Source organism: Lingula anatina, chromosome 4 (assembly GCF_051362555.1).
Source record: "Lingula anatina isolate TDL-2025a chromosome 4, LinAna3.0, whole genome shotgun sequence".
Lineage (NCBI taxonomy): Eukaryota > Metazoa > Brachiopoda > Lingulata > Lingulida > Lingulidae > Lingula > Lingula anatina.
In genome coordinates, this window is record NC_141770.1 from 8,617,347 (window position 1) to 8,640,247 (window position 22,901).

At 36.2% G+C, this 22,901-nt stretch overlaps 1 protein-coding gene and 1 long non-coding RNA gene across 2 annotated transcripts; both read left to right on the top strand.

The window, feature by feature from the left end:
- The first annotated feature begins 661 nt into the window (after positions 1 to 661).
- On the top strand, positions 662 to 22,665 carry LOC106169725 (xanthine dehydrogenase/oxidase-like). The gene is made up of 32 exons (XM_087010762.1): positions 662 to 1,249; positions 1,873 to 1,930; positions 2,176 to 2,269; positions 2,369 to 2,480; positions 2,814 to 2,940; positions 3,284 to 3,483; positions 3,671 to 3,812; positions 4,601 to 4,768; positions 5,052 to 5,128; positions 5,385 to 5,478; positions 5,860 to 5,972; positions 6,230 to 6,414; positions 6,873 to 7,011; positions 7,406 to 7,616; positions 7,812 to 7,990; positions 8,399 to 8,518; positions 8,894 to 9,121; positions 9,342 to 9,405; positions 9,648 to 9,714; positions 9,935 to 10,022; positions 10,380 to 10,466; positions 10,639 to 10,830; positions 11,157 to 11,302; positions 11,958 to 12,042; positions 12,332 to 12,430; positions 13,124 to 13,252; positions 16,034 to 16,108; positions 16,369 to 16,421; positions 20,866 to 20,989; positions 21,336 to 21,422; positions 21,750 to 21,917; positions 22,403 to 22,665. Exons 1-32 carry the CDS (start codon positions 1,208 to 1,210, stop codon positions 22,583 to 22,585), a joined length of 3,936 nt encoding a protein of 1,311 aa, XP_086866888.1. The 5' UTR covers positions 662 to 1,207; the 3' UTR covers positions 22,586 to 22,665.
- Positions 16,464 to 18,694, top strand: LOC147762238 (uncharacterized). Its single transcript, XR_015333931.1, has 2 exons — positions 16,464 to 16,697; positions 18,396 to 18,694. It is a non-coding gene; the product is annotated as an uncharacterized LOC147762238 (long non-coding RNA).
- Positions 22,666 to 22,901: the final 236 nt, after the last annotated feature.

Below are 22,901 nucleotides of genomic sequence, written 5' to 3' on the forward strand. Positions count from 1 at the left end.
TCAAATAAACATGAAACACCCATCCCGGATCTTCCCCGCCTCGATGCTAAAGATATGAATTAAATTGATAAAACCCATACACTCCTAATAGTTGTCTGTTGCTGATGAAAACTGACCACCCCAACTTTATCCAACACATGCATAATAAAATCACTGTGACAACGTTCCAGATCTACATGTACTGAGGTTTTATCCCCAAAATCCACATAAATCATATATTGGACTGAGACGTATACGTACAATGAACATGTAGTGGAGCGCGATTTATAAGACCTGGAATAAAACCCGGGTTTACAGTGGAAACCCTGGTTGTCGTGGCGCATTTGCACCCCTAACTTTAATAATGTCTTCTTTTTTCAGTTAATTTTCATTTCGTGATTATAATCTATTAGCCTTGTAGCATAATTATTTTTACTTTCCCCGTGCCGAATTTTAATATCCCGGTGACTCCCTTCGCCACAAAAAGTTTTCATGTTATTATTAAACAGAGCAAAAATGTCTCTCTATTTCTGTAGTATTATAAATACAAGGTTATCGCAAAGATTTACTTTCGGGAGTCATCGGGGTATTCCGTACACGCGAATGCAGCATTATCAGTACACGACCTCTGTCCTACAATAAAGACGCAGAACCAATCAGTAGCAAGTTTCCATAACACGTGACTAAGGGCAAGTCTCACTCTTGCTGCTGGTAAGATCAGACCTCAAAATTTGTCGGAGAATTTTACTTCCAATGTTGCAAAAGAATTACCAGGTAAGCACTCCGAATCTTACGCTTATTTTTATTCTTACATACAGGTACGTTGTCTCTTGTTCTTGCTTTCTCTCTTTCCATTTACTTTCTTTTCTCTTTCACCACATTTAATAATTACATCTATATTTTCATTTAATTTTCATTACGTAATTATAATTTATTAGCCTTATCGCATAATTATCTTTACTTTCCTAGTGTCGAGTATCCCGGTGACTCCCTTTGCCTAAAGAAATTTCATGTACTAATTATTAAACGGAGCCAAAATGTCTCTCTAATTCTGTAGTATTATAATAACTCAAGTGTCAGCGAAAGGTATTTCGGTTGCGCAACGTTGTCTGCAGTGTGTCAACCCGCACGTAGACTTTCCATAACCTAGTTACTGATCAGGTCCAACTTCCTGAACAAACATCCACCCGAAGATACGGCAGCGGCGAAGTTACTGTCAACGGGGAGCATGGGCGCTGATGAGCTAGTATTTTTCGTTAATGGGAAGAAGGTATTTCAAGTTTAATGCACGCTCGCGTAATTGTTGTTACCTACTACTGATCTTTCGATTACGTAAGGATTGTTTCTTTAACTGATCATAACTGTATTCACCGGACAAATACAGAATGCATACCTGAACTCATTTTACTTATTTTTCGTTAATGAAAAGAAGGTTTCTCAAATTTAACATACGTTCACGTACTTGTTGTAATCTATTACTGTTCTTTAGATTACATAAGAATTGTTACTTTAACTAACCATAACTGTATCCACTGGACAAAATACGGAATGCATACTTGACAATATTTAACTCAGTTTTGGTTAAATGTTCATATTTTCAGCAACGACTACTGCACAGAACGGCAATTTCTACAGAACGTTTTTTTGCATAAGGGTGCAATGCGTACGTGATATAGGCATTTACGTTATATACGTACCAATAGCACTGCTTAAACTTGCAACATATCTATAATCTAATTCAAATAATTAATTGTTTACACTCCTAAATACGAGAGCTACCTGACTCGATAACAGATAAATTATAGAGGGCAGATTTCGTTAAATAAACATCTTTTTGCGAAACCCAGTGTGAAAGAAATTTCAATAACTGACTTCTGACTTCATAATTTATAGATAATAGAAAAGAATGCCGACCCGGAGACGACATTGCTGCAGTATCTGCGTGACATACGTATCCTTTTGGACGTGCAACATACGGAACCATCTGTGCATAAAGTTATAACATAGCGTGAAATTGTTCTCATCGCACTTCGTCGTTTGCGAAACCATGATCAGTTTAGCTGACGGCACTCAGGAGAGACCCCACAGAGTTGGATCGGTTTACGTGGACCGATCGTGTCTGTGGGAATGTGCCCTTTCTCGTCTCTCTCTTTTCCTTGGTACAAATGTTTATCTGTCCTTTACTCCACGTATCAGTGCGTCTCCCTGGCACCAAACTTGGCTGTGGAGAAGGAGGGTGTGGTGCATGCACAGTGATGATATCAAAGTACGACCAGGAACAGGACGAAATATTGTATCCTTACACGTTACTGTTATTTCCATGGGTCTTTCCTATGAAACCTTTATGATAAGTTGATTTTATACAGATTTATTTTCCCTAACTGTTGACTTGTCATTATGCATCCAATGCGTGTCTTGTTCCAATATGCTCTCTCCATGGTCTCGCTGTCACTACAGTGGAGGGGATTGGTAGTACGAAAACGAGGCTACACCCAGTTCAGGTATGGTGTGAAAAGGAAGAAGACGTACTATGAATAAAAATAAAAAATCATCCCTGATACATCTTTCATTCAAAATCAACCGTACCGGTATGGTCAAATTGAAGTTGTATATAATGCTTTTAAAATATCATATGGCAACTGTAAACAGTAATAAGCAAATAATAAATTTTGAAATTATACCGGTCTTCAAGAAAATTTAAATCACTGAGATCTTTCATAAAACCTTGCTTTACTTAAATTGCCATACTTAAATCACAGAACGGGGTAAAGCCGTATGTTATGTTAGGAAGCTGTTTGTTATTTCTTTGATGACGATATCATTTGCCATCTAAGGAGATAATAGCCAAGTCCCACGGCACACAGTGTGGTTTCTGCACTCCAGGTATGGTGATGTCAATGTACACGTTACTAAGGAATAAGCCTAAGCCAACAGAGGAGGAAGTGGAAAGCATATTTCAAGGTACCGACTAAAACCATGTATTCCAATCCTTGAACATCCGCGGCATAATACACAATGGTTATACATTTTAAAATTGAAATAGCTTGAATATCTTATTTTCATTGCGCAGTGCCCAAAGCGTGTGGATACATGTTAGTACTGAAGATGCATATAATAGTGATACAAGTCCATTCTTTTGAAAAGTGACTCTTCTCCTGTCCACGACTGATCATGCCGATTGTGATACTTATTGACCAGCTTACTGGAATTGTCATGTCATTCAGTCACACAGTTCTTGTTCCTGCCATCGAATGGGTGTGTAATTGAACATTAACCCACGCTTTTAAAACGTCGATCCTTTCAGGAAACCTTTGCAGATGCACCGGCTACAGACCTATCCTTGAAGGGTTCAAAACATTCAGCAAAGACGGACCCTGTTGCATGGGATCCAAATGTTGCAAAAACCAGCTAAGTAACGAAGGACAGGTTCTTGGTGCCGCTGAACCATGCGAGTTTGTGCCCGTCGATAGAACACAAGAACCAATATTCCCTCCTGAATTAAAAGTAAGCACAGAGATGTTTATTGTGAGAAATATTGAATTTACATTCCATCGGTCATGTCTAGTCAATTTAATCCCGTGCCTTGTCTAGTCAACTGAACCCAGTGACGAACAATATTTAAATGCTACGGTGTGCAAAAAAAAATAAATGTTGCATAGTTAGACTATTTTGCCTTTTTTTACCTTTGCAGATTTCGAATGGGTTTGGGACAAAATTTTTAACTTTCAAGAGTGAGAGGGTTACCTGGTTACGGCCTGTGCTCTTGAAGGATCTTCTGGAACTGAAATTCAAATATCCCAATGCTAGGATTGTTATTGGAAACACAGCTGTTGGTAGGTGAAAAAGATTCTATTCCATCCCAATATCACATATCTTGTTGCATTTTGTAAAAATGCTTGTCTAAGTTAAAGAGGGTTGTATTTTAATGTATTCCAGTAGGCCGCATGATAGGGAATTGATAGACTCGTTTTGATATGTATTGACAATACATATGGCCTTCTATATATGTGGGCAAAGAGGAAAAACGTAGATGGTGTTGAAGGCTTTGTTATCAAATACTTTGTCGTTAGTTGCATCTCTTACAATGTGTCTTTGTGAAGGGCATAATGTGTTTTACTCTCTACCAGACTGCGTAACGTTAATTTTGTGCAAAAGTTCTCGCTGAACCTCTCTGTTTTACTGTCAAATAGAACCAATTATTTTTACCCAGTAGTAAACCCTTTGTCTTCACAGAACTTTTATCTCTGCGAAGTGCCCTCTGCTTAACGCACGTAGCGCACAGATGATCTGTCTCCACTCATGTCTGGTAAATAAGTCATGTGATTTGGAAGGGTTTTCCAAAACTGTGCCCATGAAAATCCTATCATTCAGTGGAGCTAGCAGTTTTAACTTCAAAGGTCGGAGCATTTAAATATCTTGATTGCCGTGAAAGGGACTTGTTGGGGACTTGCTCAGATTTCATCACAGGGTCACAGCGCAGAAATGTGTACACAATTTGGCTGGAAAATATATGTTAGTAACTAGCGATATATCAATCGTTGACCCTGGTATAGGTACGTTTGTTAGCATTTTTTGTATTCCAAACAGTTGTTCGTTTATGGATATTGTTCTACTAACCCAGGGTTGGATACAAAATACAGAAAAGCACATGCCCAAGTTATGATTGCTGCAACACACGTGCCAGAATTACATGAAGTCGCAGTGAGTGACACCGGGATCCAAATTGGTGGTGCAGTTACCCTTGCGAGATTTGGCGAGATTTTGACCGAAGCCATCAAGAATACAACAGGTAGACAATACATGATGAAATACATTTTCAGTGCTTTTCTTTTAATACAGTATTCTATGAAAACTTTCATTCAGCTCCGAAGTGTTTGAAATTGTTTACACTTTGATAAAATGGTCAACGTGAATCCTCCTTAGGACGATATGTAACAAAAATAATTCTATGAATAAAAAATAACATTATTTATTAGGCATTTATAACGTTTTTATTAACTTTAGAAAGAGTGACCTTGGTGTTTTTTCAACTTCACTTTGGTATGTTGTAATCGAAACCAATGTCTTTGCAGAATACAAATCCAAGACCTTGGCAGCCATGCGGGGAATTATTACTGGGATTGCAGGACATCAAATTCGTAATGTAGCCGTGCGTCTCTCAGCTGTTTGTTTTTCGATTTATATTGTATGACAAACACGTGCATTTTTTTTAGAAAAAAACTGCCGTAAACGATAACAGATAAGCAATATTACCCAGAAAGAAACAATGCTATGTATTGCAAGAACACCCACAACAAGATGGGTCTCTTTTGACACAATTACCAGTAAAAGATACGTAAGCCGACAACCTGCCCTATTTCATATATAAAAACCAACGATACAATTGAAAACCAATTTGATTTCAGTCTTTGGCTGGAAATATTTTGTGGGCACATCACCATTCTGACCTCGTTCCTCTCTTCATGGCTACAGGATCCACGATAACCCTGATATCGAAAGGTACATGTAATGCAGTCTCCTCACACACCTTATGGGTTCATGCTTAGGACGATAACTATCTTCTTGCTCGGAAACATTTTCAATTATGGTAGGGCCTATATGTATATACCACTATTGACATGAGTGCTGTCATTTTGAAGAGAAGCGTTCTATGCGTTTAGTGAACGCCAACAAAAATATTGAGTTCTGTTTTTTCCAGTTACGTAGTGCTTTAAGGATATTGTTACCCTTCGCCAAAATCTCATTATTCACTGCCTTACATACATTATTTTGGATAACAGATAAATCTTCTTCTATCCTTAGGAATTTGCTTCTGTGCATGATCAGAATATATATTTCAATGAATATTTTTATGTACATATAATTAAATTTTGATTTTAGAGGGTGGCCAGAGAAATGCTCTTTTAGACAACACTTTTTACACCAGGCGCGGAAATTGGAATATTAAACCGGATGAGATTGTATTGTCTGTTTTCATCCCTTTTTCCAGAAAGGTCAGCCATATTTTTGCCTTATCAAGTTATAAAGATACAATTTGATAGATTTTCGCAGTTTGCAGCTTGCGATAAAATTATCATGATGCATTGAAAAGGGCGATTCTACCGTTATACAAGACATAATGGCTTATTTATCTATATTTTGTCAGTGTGAATGTTGTTTTTGAATTAAGTCATACTATGACTTACATGCATGTGATTGTTGAAGGTGGAAATTTTTAAGATCAATTTAAAATACGATTAAAATTTTCCAGAATGAATTTGTGTTTGGATACAAGCAGGCACAGCGCAGAGAAAATGCAGCAGCAATAGTGAACGCTGGGATGAGAGTCCTATTTGAAGATGATACCGATATTATTAAAGAAATGTCAATTGCCTTTGGTGGCATGTCTGAAACATCTTCTTTGGCCCTAACAACAGCTAAGAGAAGTGTTGGAAGGTACTGACGTGGTTTCTTAACTAAGGCCTACATATGAAAAACTACGAGTAGATACGGGACAGACCAATAATAGTTTTAGTTACTGCGCAATTTAATGCTAAGCCCACTCTTTCATGTATAAAATAAACAGGTGAAAATGTATACATTAGACGGGTTTGCTTTTTATTACAAATGGAAAATGTATGTTATGACCAAGGCTGTATACATTTTCTTATAATTTTCAGGTATCCCATTTTTGACGTTGCTGAGAAAACGTCAGAAATTTCTCAAAGAGGTTTTTTCTACTAATCATCTGTTTTGCATAGATCCATTTGAATTTGCGACTGACCTTTATTTAGTCTCTGCAGATATGTCAGTCTTGCTGTCTAGTTATAACATTATTTTTTGTTAATTTGCCCTTTCTTGAGTCAGATTGACTGCGAACTAAATTGTGTTAGAATAACCTGTAAATTTTTCAGAAAATGGGAAGATCAGCTAACATCAGATGTAGTCCAATGGCTGGCGGAAGACTTTCCTTCATCACCAGAGGACATTGGTGGTCAGATGCCCTACAAGAGAGCATTGGCATGCAGTTTCTTTTTCAAGTTTTTCCACAGGGTACAATTAGAATTGCGCAAAGGGGTACATTTATAATTTCTTACCTACATGTACAAATTTGTAGCTGGTCAAAGTAACTAGTTTGAAAAGAAATCTAGTTAAAGGGCAAAATATGTGCTACGCAGTTAGTTAAGTAAAACACCAACACCATTTGCATTTTCTATTTTCTGTTTGTTGTTATCAATCTTTTAATATTAAAAATATTTTAATATCGAAATTTAAAAAAAAACAGACATAAAAACAAAGTGGACATACAATTACAAATTGAAAATAAATCACTGTTCAACAGAATTACTTAGCACGCATGTATTTCATGACTTAATAAAAAACGATTAAAGCAGTTTAGCAAATTAAGCTATTCAATTTACAACCCCAAATCCATTGTACATTTCAGTCTGGGATGGAAGGTGCAACAGTTTCACCCCGGCACACACTGGCACTTCCTAGCCTGACACGTAGTATCAGCCGAGGTACACAGGTGTTTGAGGAAGTCCCTCCTGACCAGCCAAAACACGACGCAGTTGGACGCCCACTGCAGCACAGGGCAAGCTTGCAACACGCCACCGGAGAAGCTCAATATTGTGACGACATGCCACTGGTTGACGGTATGTTTTGCAGCTCTCGGTTGTATGTGGTGATTTTTCTTTCAGAATTTGAAGATTATTTTAATTAAACTGGGGTCAACACCACGTTTTATTTCGACCCCCGGTCAGGTCATTTACCGGTGCAAAGTATCTATCTATCTATCTATCTATCTATCTATCTGTCTATCTATCTATCTGTGTTTCACATTTGAGTAGGTGAGTTGCACTTGGCATTGGTGACCAGCACCAGAGCCCACGCCAAGATCCTCTCCATTGACACTAGTGAAGCACTTGCTTTGCCTGGAGTAGAGGCCTTCTTTGGCCACATGGATGTACCAGGTTCCAATATAAGGATAGTTCTGTCAACTGGGGAGGAGATTTTTGCTTCAGAGGAGGTAAGGTAGTGGTATACTTATACATGTACCCGGTAGATTGTTGAAACGACTACTTATTTGGGACTTGTGTGTATGCATTTCACAAAAATATTTTTTCTTTCAAAAGTCTATTTTCTCTGGATTAGTTTGTATTGCTGAAATCGGGCAGCCTGTGATGTAGAGTCGACTATGGGCCAATGGTTAAAGAGCATAGATTGATGACTTCAATGAAAGTAAAAACCATCATTGCACTACTATGTACAATTCGCGTAGAATCAAGGAGGGGCTTGAGAGGGGGGGTTAATCCCATATTTTTTACAGACACTTGCAATGTAATTAATCAACACAACGGGAATTAGTCTTGTTTCTGATTAGTTCGCCTCCCATCTTAAAATTTGCTCCCTACAGTCCTGTACTTCAATATTGTAGGTGACGTGTTATGGCCAGGTGATAGGTGCCATAGTGGCTGACACCAAGACGCATGCGCAGAGAGCAGCGAAGGCCGTAAAAATTGAGTACGAAGACCTTCCAACAGTGTTCACAATAGAGGTAACATATCATGGAAGTAATTAAGAATTCATATTTATGGTTAATGAATGTCTCTTTGGATATTGTAGTAAAAACAAAGTGAAAATAAGCCTACTTTTTGAACTACAGTAACTTTTTCATCACTTAGCATTACCCTTAGCAAAATGATAAATTTAGAACAATATTGCAGCAAAATTGCTGCAAACAAAAAGTTTGCGTCAACGAGTTTGCAGCAGGTTGCAAGAAATAATTTGTTGCTGCTAGTTTGCAGCATTATTGCAGCAAATTTACTGCAGATTTGCAAGAAAGAATTAATTGTAGTATGCAGCAATGTTGCAGCAAATTTGCTGCAGTATGTAATTTAGGTTTAAAAATTAATAGACGGCCAATTTATAGGAAGCAATTGCCAAAGAGTCTTACTACCCACACGAAGCGAAGGCTCTCATCAAGTCAGGTGATACAGAACGTGGCTTTGAGCAGGCTGACCACATCTTAGAGGGGGAGATCAAAGGAGGGGGGCAGGAACATTTTTATCTGGAGACTCATGTGGCGAGAGTCGTACCTAGAGGAGAAGATGGAGAAATTGAAATATTTTGTAGTACGCAGTCTCCGTCCACTGCTCAGGTAATGTTACAACCCGCCTCTCAATACTTACCGTAATCGTGACGTGTTCTTAACAGGATTGCACTTTGGACTACAGTTACTATTTGTTGTCATAGGCCGCACTCTTTATATACTATCTAGAAAACGCTGGAGTTAATGGTTTTGTGCATGTACAGGAGTCAACAATAAAATTTATTTTGTCTATATGTCTATATCTGCTTTATTCTTACATTTCTTGAAGGCAATTGTTGCTAGAGCCCTTGGCTTACCGATGAACAGAGTGTGTATCAGGACAAAAAGGCTAGGTAAATATTCAAGACGTGTAAGTCCTCAGACCGACGTCAATAACTTTTCACTTGGATAGAGTATTTGATCTTTAGTCACATTCTGCGTAAACATAGCTGTTCTTAGCATACACGTGGAAATCCAATGGTATGGTGCACCGTGTTTGTGACATGCGCATGTTGCATCTATCCTGTGACTTTATGAAACTTGTTTCATTTTGGAACTTTGTGGCAGAGCTATTTTGGAATTTGTATCTCTACAGGTGGGGGTTTTGGAGGAAAGGAAACCCGTTATGTGACTCTGATACCAGTAGCTATTGCTGCTTTCAAGTGAGTGGAACCTGGCTTTTATATCCAATTTTGCCGCAAGTTTCGATTCGCATTCAAAGCTTGTTAAAATGTGAAATGGCGTAACCAATTATCCCGTACACTCTACACAGATGTTCAAGTTGGGAATCAAATAAAATGAAATAGAGAAGACACTATGCAAACCGACACTATGTGTAATATCACGTCAGCGTGTGATTTGTTGTTTTACATGCATACACAGGTTGAACCGGCCAGTCCGTGGTATGTTGGATAGAGACGAGGATATGCTGATATCAGGGGGACGACATCCTTTCCTTGGAAAGTACAAGGTATGTTGCCATTTGTTTAGAATCTACCTCAGTTGTTAGCTGAATCCACCGTCATTTTGGACTCGGAAGGACTTCTTTTAAGTTTCAAATATTTACCCTCTGACCTACATGCACGAGTAAAAAAAAATTCTGTGTCAAAATATTGAAGATATCATGTATACCTTGGTGTGTATCAGACAATGTTGCTGATTTTTTTGTAGTGTTTTGATGAATTTCAGGGGTATTTAAGCAACTCAAATAATTACCTTTTGTTGTGAAACAACTGGTGTGATTCATTTCATAAATAAATGAAATGATACAAGCAGGAATTGTTTTTATCTTGTCTTTCATTGTCACGAATCGAAATGCTCGTTTTAGGTTGGCATTGACAGCGTTGGTCGTTTCAAAGCCTTGGAGGCCACAGTTTTCTTGAATGCAGGAAATACTTCTGATATGTCACCGGAAGTGAGTTCAAACTCCTGAATGTTTTCTATATTTATTGCAAGATACTGATCACAAAAGGAAATGCATACATGTAAATGACTACAAAATAAGTGTGCTATGTTTGTATACACGATTGTATAAACTTGTATACACTTTTGTATACACAGTTTGTATACACTTTTTTGTGCTACAGGTCGTCAGTGCATCACTATACTGTTTTGACAACTGTTACCATATTCCAAACACTGTACTAACTGGTATCCTGTGTAAGACCAACTTGCCCTCAAACACGGCATTCAGGGGGTTTGGTGCCCCTCAGTCAATGCTGGTCATGGAGAATATAATTGAAGATGTCGCCGTCAGTCTGAATATTCCCTCACACAGGGTAGGTATAAAATGTAACAAATATATGTTTAAAAAAAAAAGCGGGGATTTTTACAGGAAGACCTTACTTATCTTGTGCTCTGTTCCACATCCAGAGTTATCACTTTTATCACACAGATTTAACTTGGTTATTTGGGATATTTACAGTAGTTATGCTTCCCTTATTCACATTACGACACCGTAAACTGTTTATTGTAACTGGATCAGGCCCTAAACTCTGCTTTTGACTAACCCAGTACGAACGTACAACTATAATGATATTAATTGTATTATAACCTTAATATTTTACGCAATATAACCATTCAATATTGTTTTCATTTGTTGAAGGTCCGTGAGATAAACATGTACAAGGAAAATGACCTAACGCCAAAGGGTATTCGACTGATAAACTGTGCTATAGACCGATGCTGGAATGAAGTCATCGAGCAGAGTGGATTTTGTCATAAAAAAGAAGACATTGCCCAATTTAACAGGTAATATAGCATCAAAAATAGCATAATCGCCTTTAAAAGTACTCCACATTAGGCACAGCAGTCGAGTGATAATCAAAGGGTTTGGTAGAACGCTAGGGGAAATCAGTGTGGATTCCTGTTGAGGAGACATAAAGTTGTAATGTTTAGCGATTATTTGCTCCATTTTTACAGAGGCGGTCTTTAAAAGCGTTGCCACAGTGTCTTTTGTTACGTTTTACCGCTGCATTTGATAATCTTGATCAATTATGACATAAGTTGCAGATTTATTTGGAGAGCAGTCTAAGTCAATTGACACACAACTACATATTTTTGGAGTAACGGATGGATTTAAAATGTACAGTAGATTATATTATAACTGGCTTGAAATTTGTTGGTATGAGTAGGGACTACCTCCATACTGTCTGCATTTTCAACCGGTCGCTGAAACGGTCTGAAGAACTATCGACATCATTATATTATATTTTGTTGGATCTACATGAACCTTAGATTGCGTCAATTTCGTAACACTAAACTAAAAGATATATTGTGCTTTATCTGGTCAGACTTCAAATGATCTAGCTGTATTTTCACCTAGGACTGCTCAATATTACAGAATAATTAACTTTGATAAAAATCAATAACACAATGAAATTTTCAAGGTTAACTCTGCTTTCAGAGACAACCGATGGAAGAAGCGCGGAGTTAGCTTGATTCCAACCAAGTTTCTGATTTCTTTTTATAATAATCGATTTCTAGAACAGGTAGATGAATCTATAGAATGTCCCCTTATGTCATTACACTGGTACTTGTCTCTCAGTATATTTTTAATATATTAATCTATTTTTTACATGCGCATTATAGGTCACGTTAAGCAGCCCTTTTTGCGTATTTAGTTTTGTTAGTTTATTTTATTTTCGATACTAAATAGCATATTCAAATAAGATGTCCTTTTCGGTTATTATGCTTATAAATAAATATTGTACTTTAAAAGCGACTGATATAGACTATAGACATTGTCTTACAACTTATCTCATTCTGTCTGATTACTAGGGAGCAGCACTTGTTCATGTGTACCAAGAGGACGGTTCAGTTCTGATAACACATGGTGGTGTAGAGATGGGACAAGGATTGCACACTAAGATGATACAGGTAGACGATATATAAGTTGCAGACTTCCCGGTAGTATACCCATGAATGCATGCTTTTGCTTTGTTTTTTTTAATAAACAGGAAAGGTTCGTCGGTTGTAAGGCAGTGTAATGGGTATTTAGGCAATTTAGAGTGTAGTGAGTTTGGTGCCATCAAATTGATAGACTGATAATGATGAGATTATACTGACATTAGTTTTACTTAAATTTCCTAAGTTTTTGGGCTTGACTAATATCGATTTAAATTTATAGACGCATTCGCTAGATTGTTCTACGAGTGTTAAACAAAGAATCTGTTCAAAATAAATGTAGTTGGCATACCTTAAAGTAACTATGACCACTGAGACAAAGGCGATTGTTAAGACTTATATTTTCTCTTTATGTTGATTTAAAAGAAGGGAAAAGCTGCCTTCTAGATTCTTTGTGAATCGCAAGTCGGTTAAAGACAAAGCACTTAATTTTCTGCAGGGTTCAATAAAGGGCACATCCCCCTAATCGCCTACCCCCACTCAGAGGTATATATTTTCGGCATCGAACGTAGGTCGAGATTGGGGTACGCATTGTGCTTCTTGGGACCTCTACCCATTCTCATATTTTGGGGGAAAGAGATTGTAATCCCCATAATATTTTGGATCCACTCCTGGTATTCATATTATTATCGACACATCATTATAAAGGTGGTATTACCCTTCAAGGTTGCCAGTCGAGCATTACAGGTCCCAGTCCACAAGTTCCACATCAATGAAACCACCACCAGCTCTGTTCCTAACACCACTGTCACAGCTGCCAGCACAGGATCGGATCTCAACGGCATGGCTGTATTGGTGAGTTGAAACTGTGGGGCCGTGTACATGTACATCTATAGACTGAGCAAAGTGCTTGGGAACAGTTAATGAAGGCCTACTGCGCATGCAAGCGCGGCGTTTGAACTACATGTGCTAATAGACGTCGTTTAAAGGAAAAAAACAGGAAAAGGCTAAGGCTTATACCCTTTTTATGTACAGACACAGATGTGTCTGTACATATGGCCGTCACCGATAACACCATAAGTGAAAAAGCGTTTTAACTTTTGGCTTGAAAATTACAGAACTGATGAATATTCATAACATGCAGGCCAAGTTCGAAAATCAGCCTGATCGGGCCATTTTTATGGAAGTTATGTTGTTTTTTCACTTTTTTCAGCATGTGTGCAACACTGTTAACACGATAAGTGAAAAAACGTGTTACCTTTTGGCTTAAAACTTACAGAACTGATGAATATTCATAAAATGCAGGTCAAATTCGAAAATCAGCATGATCGGACAATTTTTATGGAAGTTATGCTGTTTTTTCACTTTTTTCAGCATATATGCAATACCGATAACACATTTCAAAGAAAATCAATTGGCCAATTGTCTTGAAATTCACAGGGGTGATCAGTCTTACTGAAATAAAGGATAAGTTCGAAAATAAGCTTGATCGTTTCAGTTTTGGTGAAGTTATGCCTTTTTTATATAAGTGTTTTTTCCACAGATTTAATTGTTAGACATGTTAACAATCTCATTTGTGAACTAATTAGTTATGAAAAGGTGTTCTTTTGACATTTTCTGCATCTTAACAATATTGTTAGTTAATTTTGTAAAAATGATGGTAAACCTGTTATTGTGTATTGTGTAAAAAGTGTCAAAAATGGAAATAAACTCATATCTAAATAGAGTTTGTCATATTCAATCATTCACCATGTTCAGAATCTCAGAATGAAGCAAATTGGACATTTAAAATTGTTTTGTTGATTTTCTTTGTTGATCATTTAAAAATGACAGTAAATTGATTATTTTGTTATATGTAAAAAAGGTGTTGAAAGTGGAAAGAAAATCATTTCAGTACAGTTATCTCTTGTTTACATTTTGGCATTTTGAAGGTGTGGCTCTGAACTGCCATGGTCTTGAAGACCTTTCCATGTCACATTTTCTGAATATCCATGATACTTTTATTTTATTATTAAAAATTGTTAGTCATTATGCTGTTAAGAATTATGTAATATTGCGTCAAAATGGAAGACAACCCTATTTTAGACAATGCCTCCATAGTGACCATTAAAGGAAACCCAAGTCACATACTCTTTCCAAACTTACAGAATGTAGCACAGGACTAAAATATAGCTTCAGTTGGAAAACCTATTATATCGGTTAACTTGCCTGACAATTATATAGTTTTTTTTTGTTAGAATTAAAAATTTCACATATGGACATTTTCAAGGTGTGACTTAGTCTTTGAACTTGCATTAGCTTGAATACCGTTGCTAGTCACATTTTCTGAATATCCATGATACTTTTACTTTATTATTAAAAATTAATGGTCATTATGCTGTTAAGCATTATGTTATATTGCATAAAAGTTGAAGAAAACCCTATTTTGGACACCACTGCCAGGATGACCGTTAAGGTTAAGAGAAAACCATGTTACTAATGATACCCAAACTTACTGATAAGTTTCATAGGACTGAAGTGCATCTTGTGTTGGAAAATCAGTGTGTTTGTTTTCTGTTTTAGATGCCATGCAGCCCTATAGAGTGCTATATGGGGCTACTGTATATGAATGGTGGTCAGTACGGTATGTAATTGTCCCTTGGGTAATCACTAGCTAAGTTCAGAGCTATTAAATCACTTGCCTAATTAATTTTCAAGTGCCCATTAAATAAGATTACATAAAACACAGGTTGAGATTTTCCAGTAAAGTCCCAAAGGTTAAGCTCTCTTAACTGTGTCACATAATTAGAAATCGGTGATAATTAGGCAGGTAAATGTTGTTTAATATTGCAAATAAGTTAACAAAAGAAAAAAAAATTGTGTAATGCCAACATTTATGCTATAGATGAATAATAGTGCCTTATTATTCTCAAACACATTGGAGTTATTCATATCATGTTAATACAGCAAGATTAAAAGTTTGAATAGCAGCTTTATTAGAATATTTTTATTGTTTTTTTTAATTTTTTTTCAAACACTGGCATTTTCAACTCACATTCACCTGAAGCTCTTCACATTTTCTATATTTCCACATAAGCAGTTGCATTGGTTTTTATGTCTTTAAACATTAAGTAATATTATTTAATGCACTGTCATCATTTTTCAAATATTGGGATTTTCATTATGTGAGTTTGATTCAGTATTGATTGACAATGCTATTATAAGCATTATTTATTATTGCATCAAAATTGACAAAATGACCCATTTTCTGCATTTTTATTTTCAATTTTTGTCTGTACCTTTGACAGCTTTGCTGCCTTGTTAACTTTAAGGTCACGTTTTCCCCTAAATGTTTGATTGGCTTTGTGACATCTTCTAACAAATGTTTATTGTTAGTCTTATTGTAAAGAAAGGAAAACGTTTTAAAGCATGAATTTAGATCATCATGGTCAAGTCATGGTTAAGTTTTCAGAAACCAGTACAAATTGTTATGTGAATTATTGCATTGAACTTAGATGGGCTTTGTTTATTGGTATTCAAATAATCATTGATATGAATGGTACCTGTTAAGTTGTTTAAAAGAAGGCGATTAAGCTCCCTAAAAACAGTGGGAACTAGTACACACACTTAACTGTATATATATCGCATCTATTACAGAATGCATGTAAGAAGCTAAGACGCCGACTTGAGCCGTATATAGCCGGTAATCCTGGTGGATCATGGGAAGATAGGGTAAGTGATATATGCTTGGGAATGATTATAATTAGTATATTAACGGAAATGAAAACTTATGAAACATGAATTTGATCAGTACAAGTACAGAGCACATTCAAGCTTTGTGTACATTTTTGTCAATTCGTTATCTCTATGTTACGGTAGAAATAATCCTGTGAAAGGACGCTCGGTTTATAATCAACACACTAAAATAAACTATATTTTATATAAAAAAGGTCTCAATATATAAAACTGAATATTATCTATCGTAATCGCAGGTTAAGGCTGCCTATATGGACAGAATCAGCCTGTCTGCAACAGGTTATTACAAGTAAGTAATGTCTTCAAACGTGTTTGTATCGGTAATGTTTAGAAATACCTTGGACCTAAATAGAGAAGGACAAGTAACGCGGAGAAAGATCAAAGGATAATCGGCTTAGCGAGAGCTCTTCGCGAAACGATGTGCGTTCGGATCACGCGACCTCCCGTACAGGTAGCGAGCATATCGCGGCTGTTGATGACTTTTTGTGTCATTTGGACAGGTAGCTGGTGATAACGCGAGGAAAACGTTCTGGTGGATGAGTCAAGACACTTATAGAGATAAAATGTAAGTACAATTTCTTTTGCTATTTTGGATGCTAGATGAGAATAAGGTATGTTTGTTCATGGAGGAATTCAAAATGCCCAATATGGTGAAGGCAATCGTGTTTGTTGCCGTAAAATGAGTGTTTGAAATTGTACAACTGCAGTGTCGAATACTTGTCTTTAGCTATGATCCGATAGAAAAATATTTCTAGTCTCGAAATTTTACCTCTATGTAAAGAATTAGCCTTAGATGCGGCAATAATTTAACCTCAAATCGTGTTTTGAGTTAAAATGACGCAATTCCTCTCCGATTTATTCGACTCGCCGACATCGTTTTAGGTCTGGTATTTTTTTACGTAAGGTGGCATCAACACCGCTGTGTACTATATGTATAGCTATACAGTATAGGTTTATGTTACTTGCTTAAGTGAGCCCGAATTATGGAATGATAATTAATATTTTTAACTCTTAATATGGGCTCTCGTTGCAACATGACACCACACATGCAATTGTGACACACAAAAACGCACCTGTGATCCTTTTAATATCCTTTTATCAAAGTTGACATTAAAACTGCTCTGAAGTATATATATATTTACACATTACCGGCTACAGTCAGCTCCGGTCTGAGAATGATAATTATTATTTTTTTAACTCTCAATATGGGCTATCATTGCAATACGGCACCACACATGCAATTATGACACACAAAAACGCACCTGTGATCCTTTTAATATCCTTTTATCAAAGTTGACATTAAAACTGCTCTGAAGTATATATATATTTACACATTACCAGCTACAGTCAGCTCCGGTCTGAAAATGATAATTATTATTTTTTTAACTCTCAATATGGGCTATCATTGCAATACGGCACCACACATGCAATTATGACACACAAAAACGCACCTGTGATCCTTTTAATATCCTTTTATCAAAGTTGACATTAAAACTGCTCTGAAGTATATATATATTTACACATTACCGGCTACAGTCAGCTCCGGTCTGAGAATGATAATTATTATTTTTTTAACTCTTAATATGGGCTATCATTGCAATATGGCACCACCCATGCAATTGTGACATACAAAAACGCACCTGTGGGCCTTTTAATATCCTTTTATCAAAGTTGATATTAACACTACTCTGAAGTATATATGTATATTCACATGACCGGCTAAAGTCTGCTCCAGTTTGAGAATGATAATTAATAGATTTTCATTTTTAAATTGGATTCCTTAAACAGAATAAAGACGATTGACAAACACCCTCATTGGTCTTATAGTGAAAGTGTATATTTGGACATGTACACATGCAAAGTTCATGATTATATTTACTTGGGTAATGGTCATACAAGTAGATCTTGATCACATTTGTGATAAGAGTCTCACCTCTGTAATTGCCTTGCTACATTGCATTATCTTGTTATCAGGTGCTTGAAATCTTTGAAATAATCCTGAGACATGCCTTTGGATAGCACCTAGCTGGCTTTATCAAATCATCAAAGGGCCTGACGGTTTAGTTACCTGGCTGATAATGATCTAGAAAGCCCATGCCTAACAAGGGAAGTAAATTTAACTAGAGGGAAAATCTACCTGACAGGTAGAATCTTGAGATGCATTTGATAAGGCTTACCTGTGGCTCAAATGTCCAAGTAGAAGTAAAAAGGGTAATTGTCATTAATAGTAGTTTGTGATAAAAACATTCTTTTTCTCTTCCAGATTCTCTCCACAAGATGCCGGAAAGTCAAAATTGGACAATGCACCATTGCCCAAGAGGAGACGCACTAATTAAATATTTGGACAATAATTCACATAGGTCAATAAGAAATTAGTTTATACCTTTTATAAATAAGTTAATACTACTCGTGATACAAATAGGAAAGAACTCCAACATGACTTTCACAAAAAGAGACAAGACAAGAAAACTGCATATGTATTGTATATTCATCATCACTAGCTTTGTAACACTAACAAGCATTTTTAATGTTTACTTTTTTAATAATAAATATTGGAATGTACTCAAGTTGTTTTATATTTGCTATCTTATAATGAAAAAAAAATGAAATGTAAAAAAACATGGATTATATGCTAAAGACAGTTTTTTCTTGCTTGATTGAAATTGCATATTCAATTACCTCAGAATACACTAACTACAGGTTTAAAAAATCTGATCCTGATAAAATTCATACTCACATTTGACTTTGACCCTCTTGCAGTGATATGCGTCTTATTTGTCAAATCTTTTATTATTACAATATATTAAGTTGTGTAAAAAAAAAGGAAGTGAAAAGAAATAAAAAGAAGATTTTTAATGTCAAATATATGCATTTTTTATTACCATAAGATCAGTATTGGTGAAATTAATCTCATATTGTAAACGGGTAACTTTTAATGAAAAATAAAACGAAATATAAATGAAAGATAGTTGCTGACTGAAAAACCAAATATTATAAATACTTATAATAAGTTCTTGAATTATGACTGCTTTTCAGTTACTGAAAACAGAAAACCATATTTTGGTACCTGGTGTATTATTTTCTACCAAACTAATACGACAAATCTGACTTTTAAATAACTAATTAAAATTGATGTAAACCTAGAAGAAATTTCTAATTAAGATCTTAATTGCTAAGTGAAAAAACCCAAATGTTATAAATGCACAAGATCATACTGTCTGTTTGTTGAAAATCTAGGTAATAATTCAAGCTGTAATACTACTCTTCCTTTTGAGAGACCTTCTCAATCCTTTTTCTTTCGTAGATGCAGACACAGATTCTTGGTACTTTTCTTTAAGCTGTCTGCGAAATGAGTGGCCCCTAATGGTAATATATAATTTCACAAACATGCTAAAAAGGTCCATTTTTACTTTGTCTGATTCACCAGCAGTCAGTTCTTGTGTAAGTTTGATTGATCTTCCGGGGTGTGACAGCTACATGTAGGAATGAGATTTCCGGTCGTTGGGTGCGTATTCCTGTCCTGTCAGAGACTACCTCACGGGCAGGGAAAGACAGCAGGTATTGAAGACAAACTTCACACCCCGTTTTTATGAGGTAACGGGGAAAAAATGCCGAAAACCCCTCAAAAAATCTCCACGTGTTGACGGAAACTTGTGTGCTCGCAACTGCAAGATGGCGGCAATGCTGTATCATAGCAACCACGAGGGACTGCGAGAAATTGCGTTATCAATGCAGAGAAACAATAGAAATCCACTGAAGCACAGCGCGTGCTACCTTGATAATGAGCTGTTCAGACGCCCGTGGAGCTATCAAAACAGATTATGTGAGACAAAAGGCGAATGTTTACCCGAACGCACATAGCTTCAAAGGAAGATGCCGCGTTACTTGTCCTTCTCTAGTTAGGTCCAAGGAAATACAAATGGACCCATATCGGTAATGTTTAAAAACACAAATGGATCTAGATAGGTAATGTTTAAAAATACAAATGGACCCAAATCGGTAGTGTTTAAAAACACAAATGGAACCAAACCTTCAATCAATTTGCTAAAATAAATACAAGTTTGTGTTAAAAATGCTTCTGTTACGTTATTGCATCGATCCCAAACTTTAAAGGTTATATTTTGTATATAACCTACGTGTACCTTATGCGTGAACAATATATTTCAACTTAAAAAGTTTTTTGAGCGTTTCCGGTATATGCTGCCCTACAAAAAGTGTCACCACAAACGCAATGCGAAAAGTGGCACAAAAAATCATGTCATGAACCAATGCTATTTATTCAACTTCTAAGCGGAATTATTTTTCACAATTTTTTTAATAATTGGTGATGAAGTATTTCATTGGATAAGCTAGGCGCTCGACTACACCCATCCCCAATTTACACAATGACTGGTTGCCTAGTTATGTTATAGTAAAATAAAAACTATATGCACCCTTGCAGCAATATATATAATTCCGGTAAGGGTGACGCTTTTTTGTAGGGTACGTTAAGCGTCTGTTTAAACCAACGGAATAAGGTCGACCCCTCTCTCCCCTATAAAATTGAACAAAAAGACAATTAACATGGAAACAAAAGCAGAACAAAAATTAAATAAAAATTTAATTATTTTTTTCAGGCCACGCTTTGCAATCCAAACCAGGAGCTGACATTTGTTCTTCACTATTAAAGCTTTCTGTCTTCTGAAAGTTCGGCTTTCACTAGTTAAAATGTGTTGTTTCCTTGTTATATTCAGGGTTCCCGATACCTGGGACGATAACTATGTACCTGTAGAAGGAGAGCAAACCACGCAGAGTTACTACACATACGGCGCCGCTTGTTCCGTGGTTGAAATAGATTGCCTTACCGGAGACCATGTGGTAATGTTCTATACTTTGTGCACACTGTTTTAGTGACAATGTCGTTTTTGTGTTTATCCCTTTTTAATAAAAAAGTATAACCTTCTTTCTGACTTCAGGTAAAAAGGTCAATATATTAATAAAAGAGACCCTCTCTTCTGTTACAGCTAATGATCGCCATTAAACTTACTTTGTCTATAATTCTAAAAGTATGAAATATATATTTCTGTTATATTTTATTATTCAATCTGTAGTATTTATTTACCTATTGTCATGCAAAAGCGTAACGGACCAGGCGTCTAGTCTAAAGTCAAAGAAGAGTAAATATATACTGGCGTTCTACAAATATCTCTTTATAACATCTAAGGTGTTGCGAACAGATATCGTTATGGATGTTGGAAGAAGTTTGAATCCAGCCATTGATATTGGACAGATAGAGGGAGCCTTCGCGCAGGTGAAATAATAATAATAATTATAATAATGAAAACAAAAGAAGAAAGTTATACCTCAAAACTATTGGATTGGTTCCTATCAGTTATTGAATTATTGCTCTTTATTCATCGGACAGATATTTTGGAGAGTGCTCTATTAATCACATAAGGATAACTTAATAGCAAACCATCAGCTCTTTTAAAAGGCAATAGCGTTTAGAATTATTGTAGAATTTACTCCCTGGATATCACATTAAGCCACACTAAGATGGGAGAACAAAGTCTATAAATAAATAAACTCCTTACAAGTATAACATTTCATTTTCTAAGAGGATGTATGTGCTTTGTAGGGCTATGGGTTATTCACCATCGAACAACTGAGATACTCTTCTGAGGGAAGACTGATAACTAATGGTCCAAACACATACAAGATCCCTGGTTATGGAGACATCCCCGTTGAATTCAATGTGTCTTTACTGAAAGGTGCTTCCAATCCCAAAGCAGTATATTCTTCCAAAGTAAGGATACGCTGTATCATTAAAACCTTAAAAGATTTATTTAACAATAAGACATTTTGGATATTAAATTAAGTTGCCTTTATTTCTGTAATCCCTAATAATTTATTCTTTTAAGAACTGCAACCAAAAACTCTTCAAGTTTTACCAATGAAGAGTGTCTATAATATGTACTGGTGAAAAGCAGCAGTCAAAGGATTACTTTGAGAAAATAAGTCGAGTGTAGTTTTGAATGCTTATAAGTTAATGTACCTAACGAGGAGTTATATTTATTATTTGATTTGACAATGCGTTGGCTAAGTAGAGGTAGCTCAGAAATACATTATTGTAATACAATAAGTTGATTATGACTTCTGTAGTAAAGAGAGCAAATTTGTTTTCTTAACATTATCTCATCATCCAGGTATTAATATTAATTTGATATAGTTTACATGTTAAAAAAAATACCTTTGAGTAGACTTAAACCGTCTGGCTCTTATTGTTGACAGGGTATAGGTGAACCCCCTTTGTTCCTGGCGTCCTCAGTGTTCTTTGCCATCAAGGATGCCATATCGTCTGCTAGAGCCGAGTCTGGTTTGAAAGGGAGGTTCCGATTAGACAGTCCAGCCACAGCTGAGAGGATCAGGATGGCATGTGAGGATCAGTTTACACGACAGGTAAACGTACATTGAGAAAAGGTTGCTTATGTATTGGCCACGAAAACCATTGTTCTTAGGCAATGTACTCGCCTTGATAAATGCTACCTCATGTTTTATACAGGACCCTGTCTTCTATTTTCCTTTTCTGTATTCTGAATGAAAATATTTTATTTCAATTAACTGGTACTGGTACATACCGACTTAAAAACACTCTCCTTTGGCTTTGTTGTAGTGTGTACCAAACACTCATCATATCTTGAGGCCAAGGTTTATAGATGTGTAAACAAGTAGGACATGTGACCGGAAAGTTTGGTTCCAACGTTAGTTTGCTTATGTTATAACCAGGATT

Bases quoted from the DNA above. Each gene is read 5' to 3' on its own strand.
- LOC106169725 (XM_087010762.1), top strand. From the start codon at position 1,208: ATGGGCGCTGATGAGCTAGTATTTTTCGTTAATGGGAAGAAG. The intron at 11,303-11,957 runs GTAATATAGCAT...CTCTGCTTTCAG, and splicing joins GACATTGCCCAATTTAACAG to AGACAACCGATGGAAGAAGC. The intron at 20,990-21,335 runs GTAATGTTCTAT...ATAACATCTAAG, and splicing joins GCCTTACCGGAGACCATGTG to GTGTTGCGAACAGATATCGT.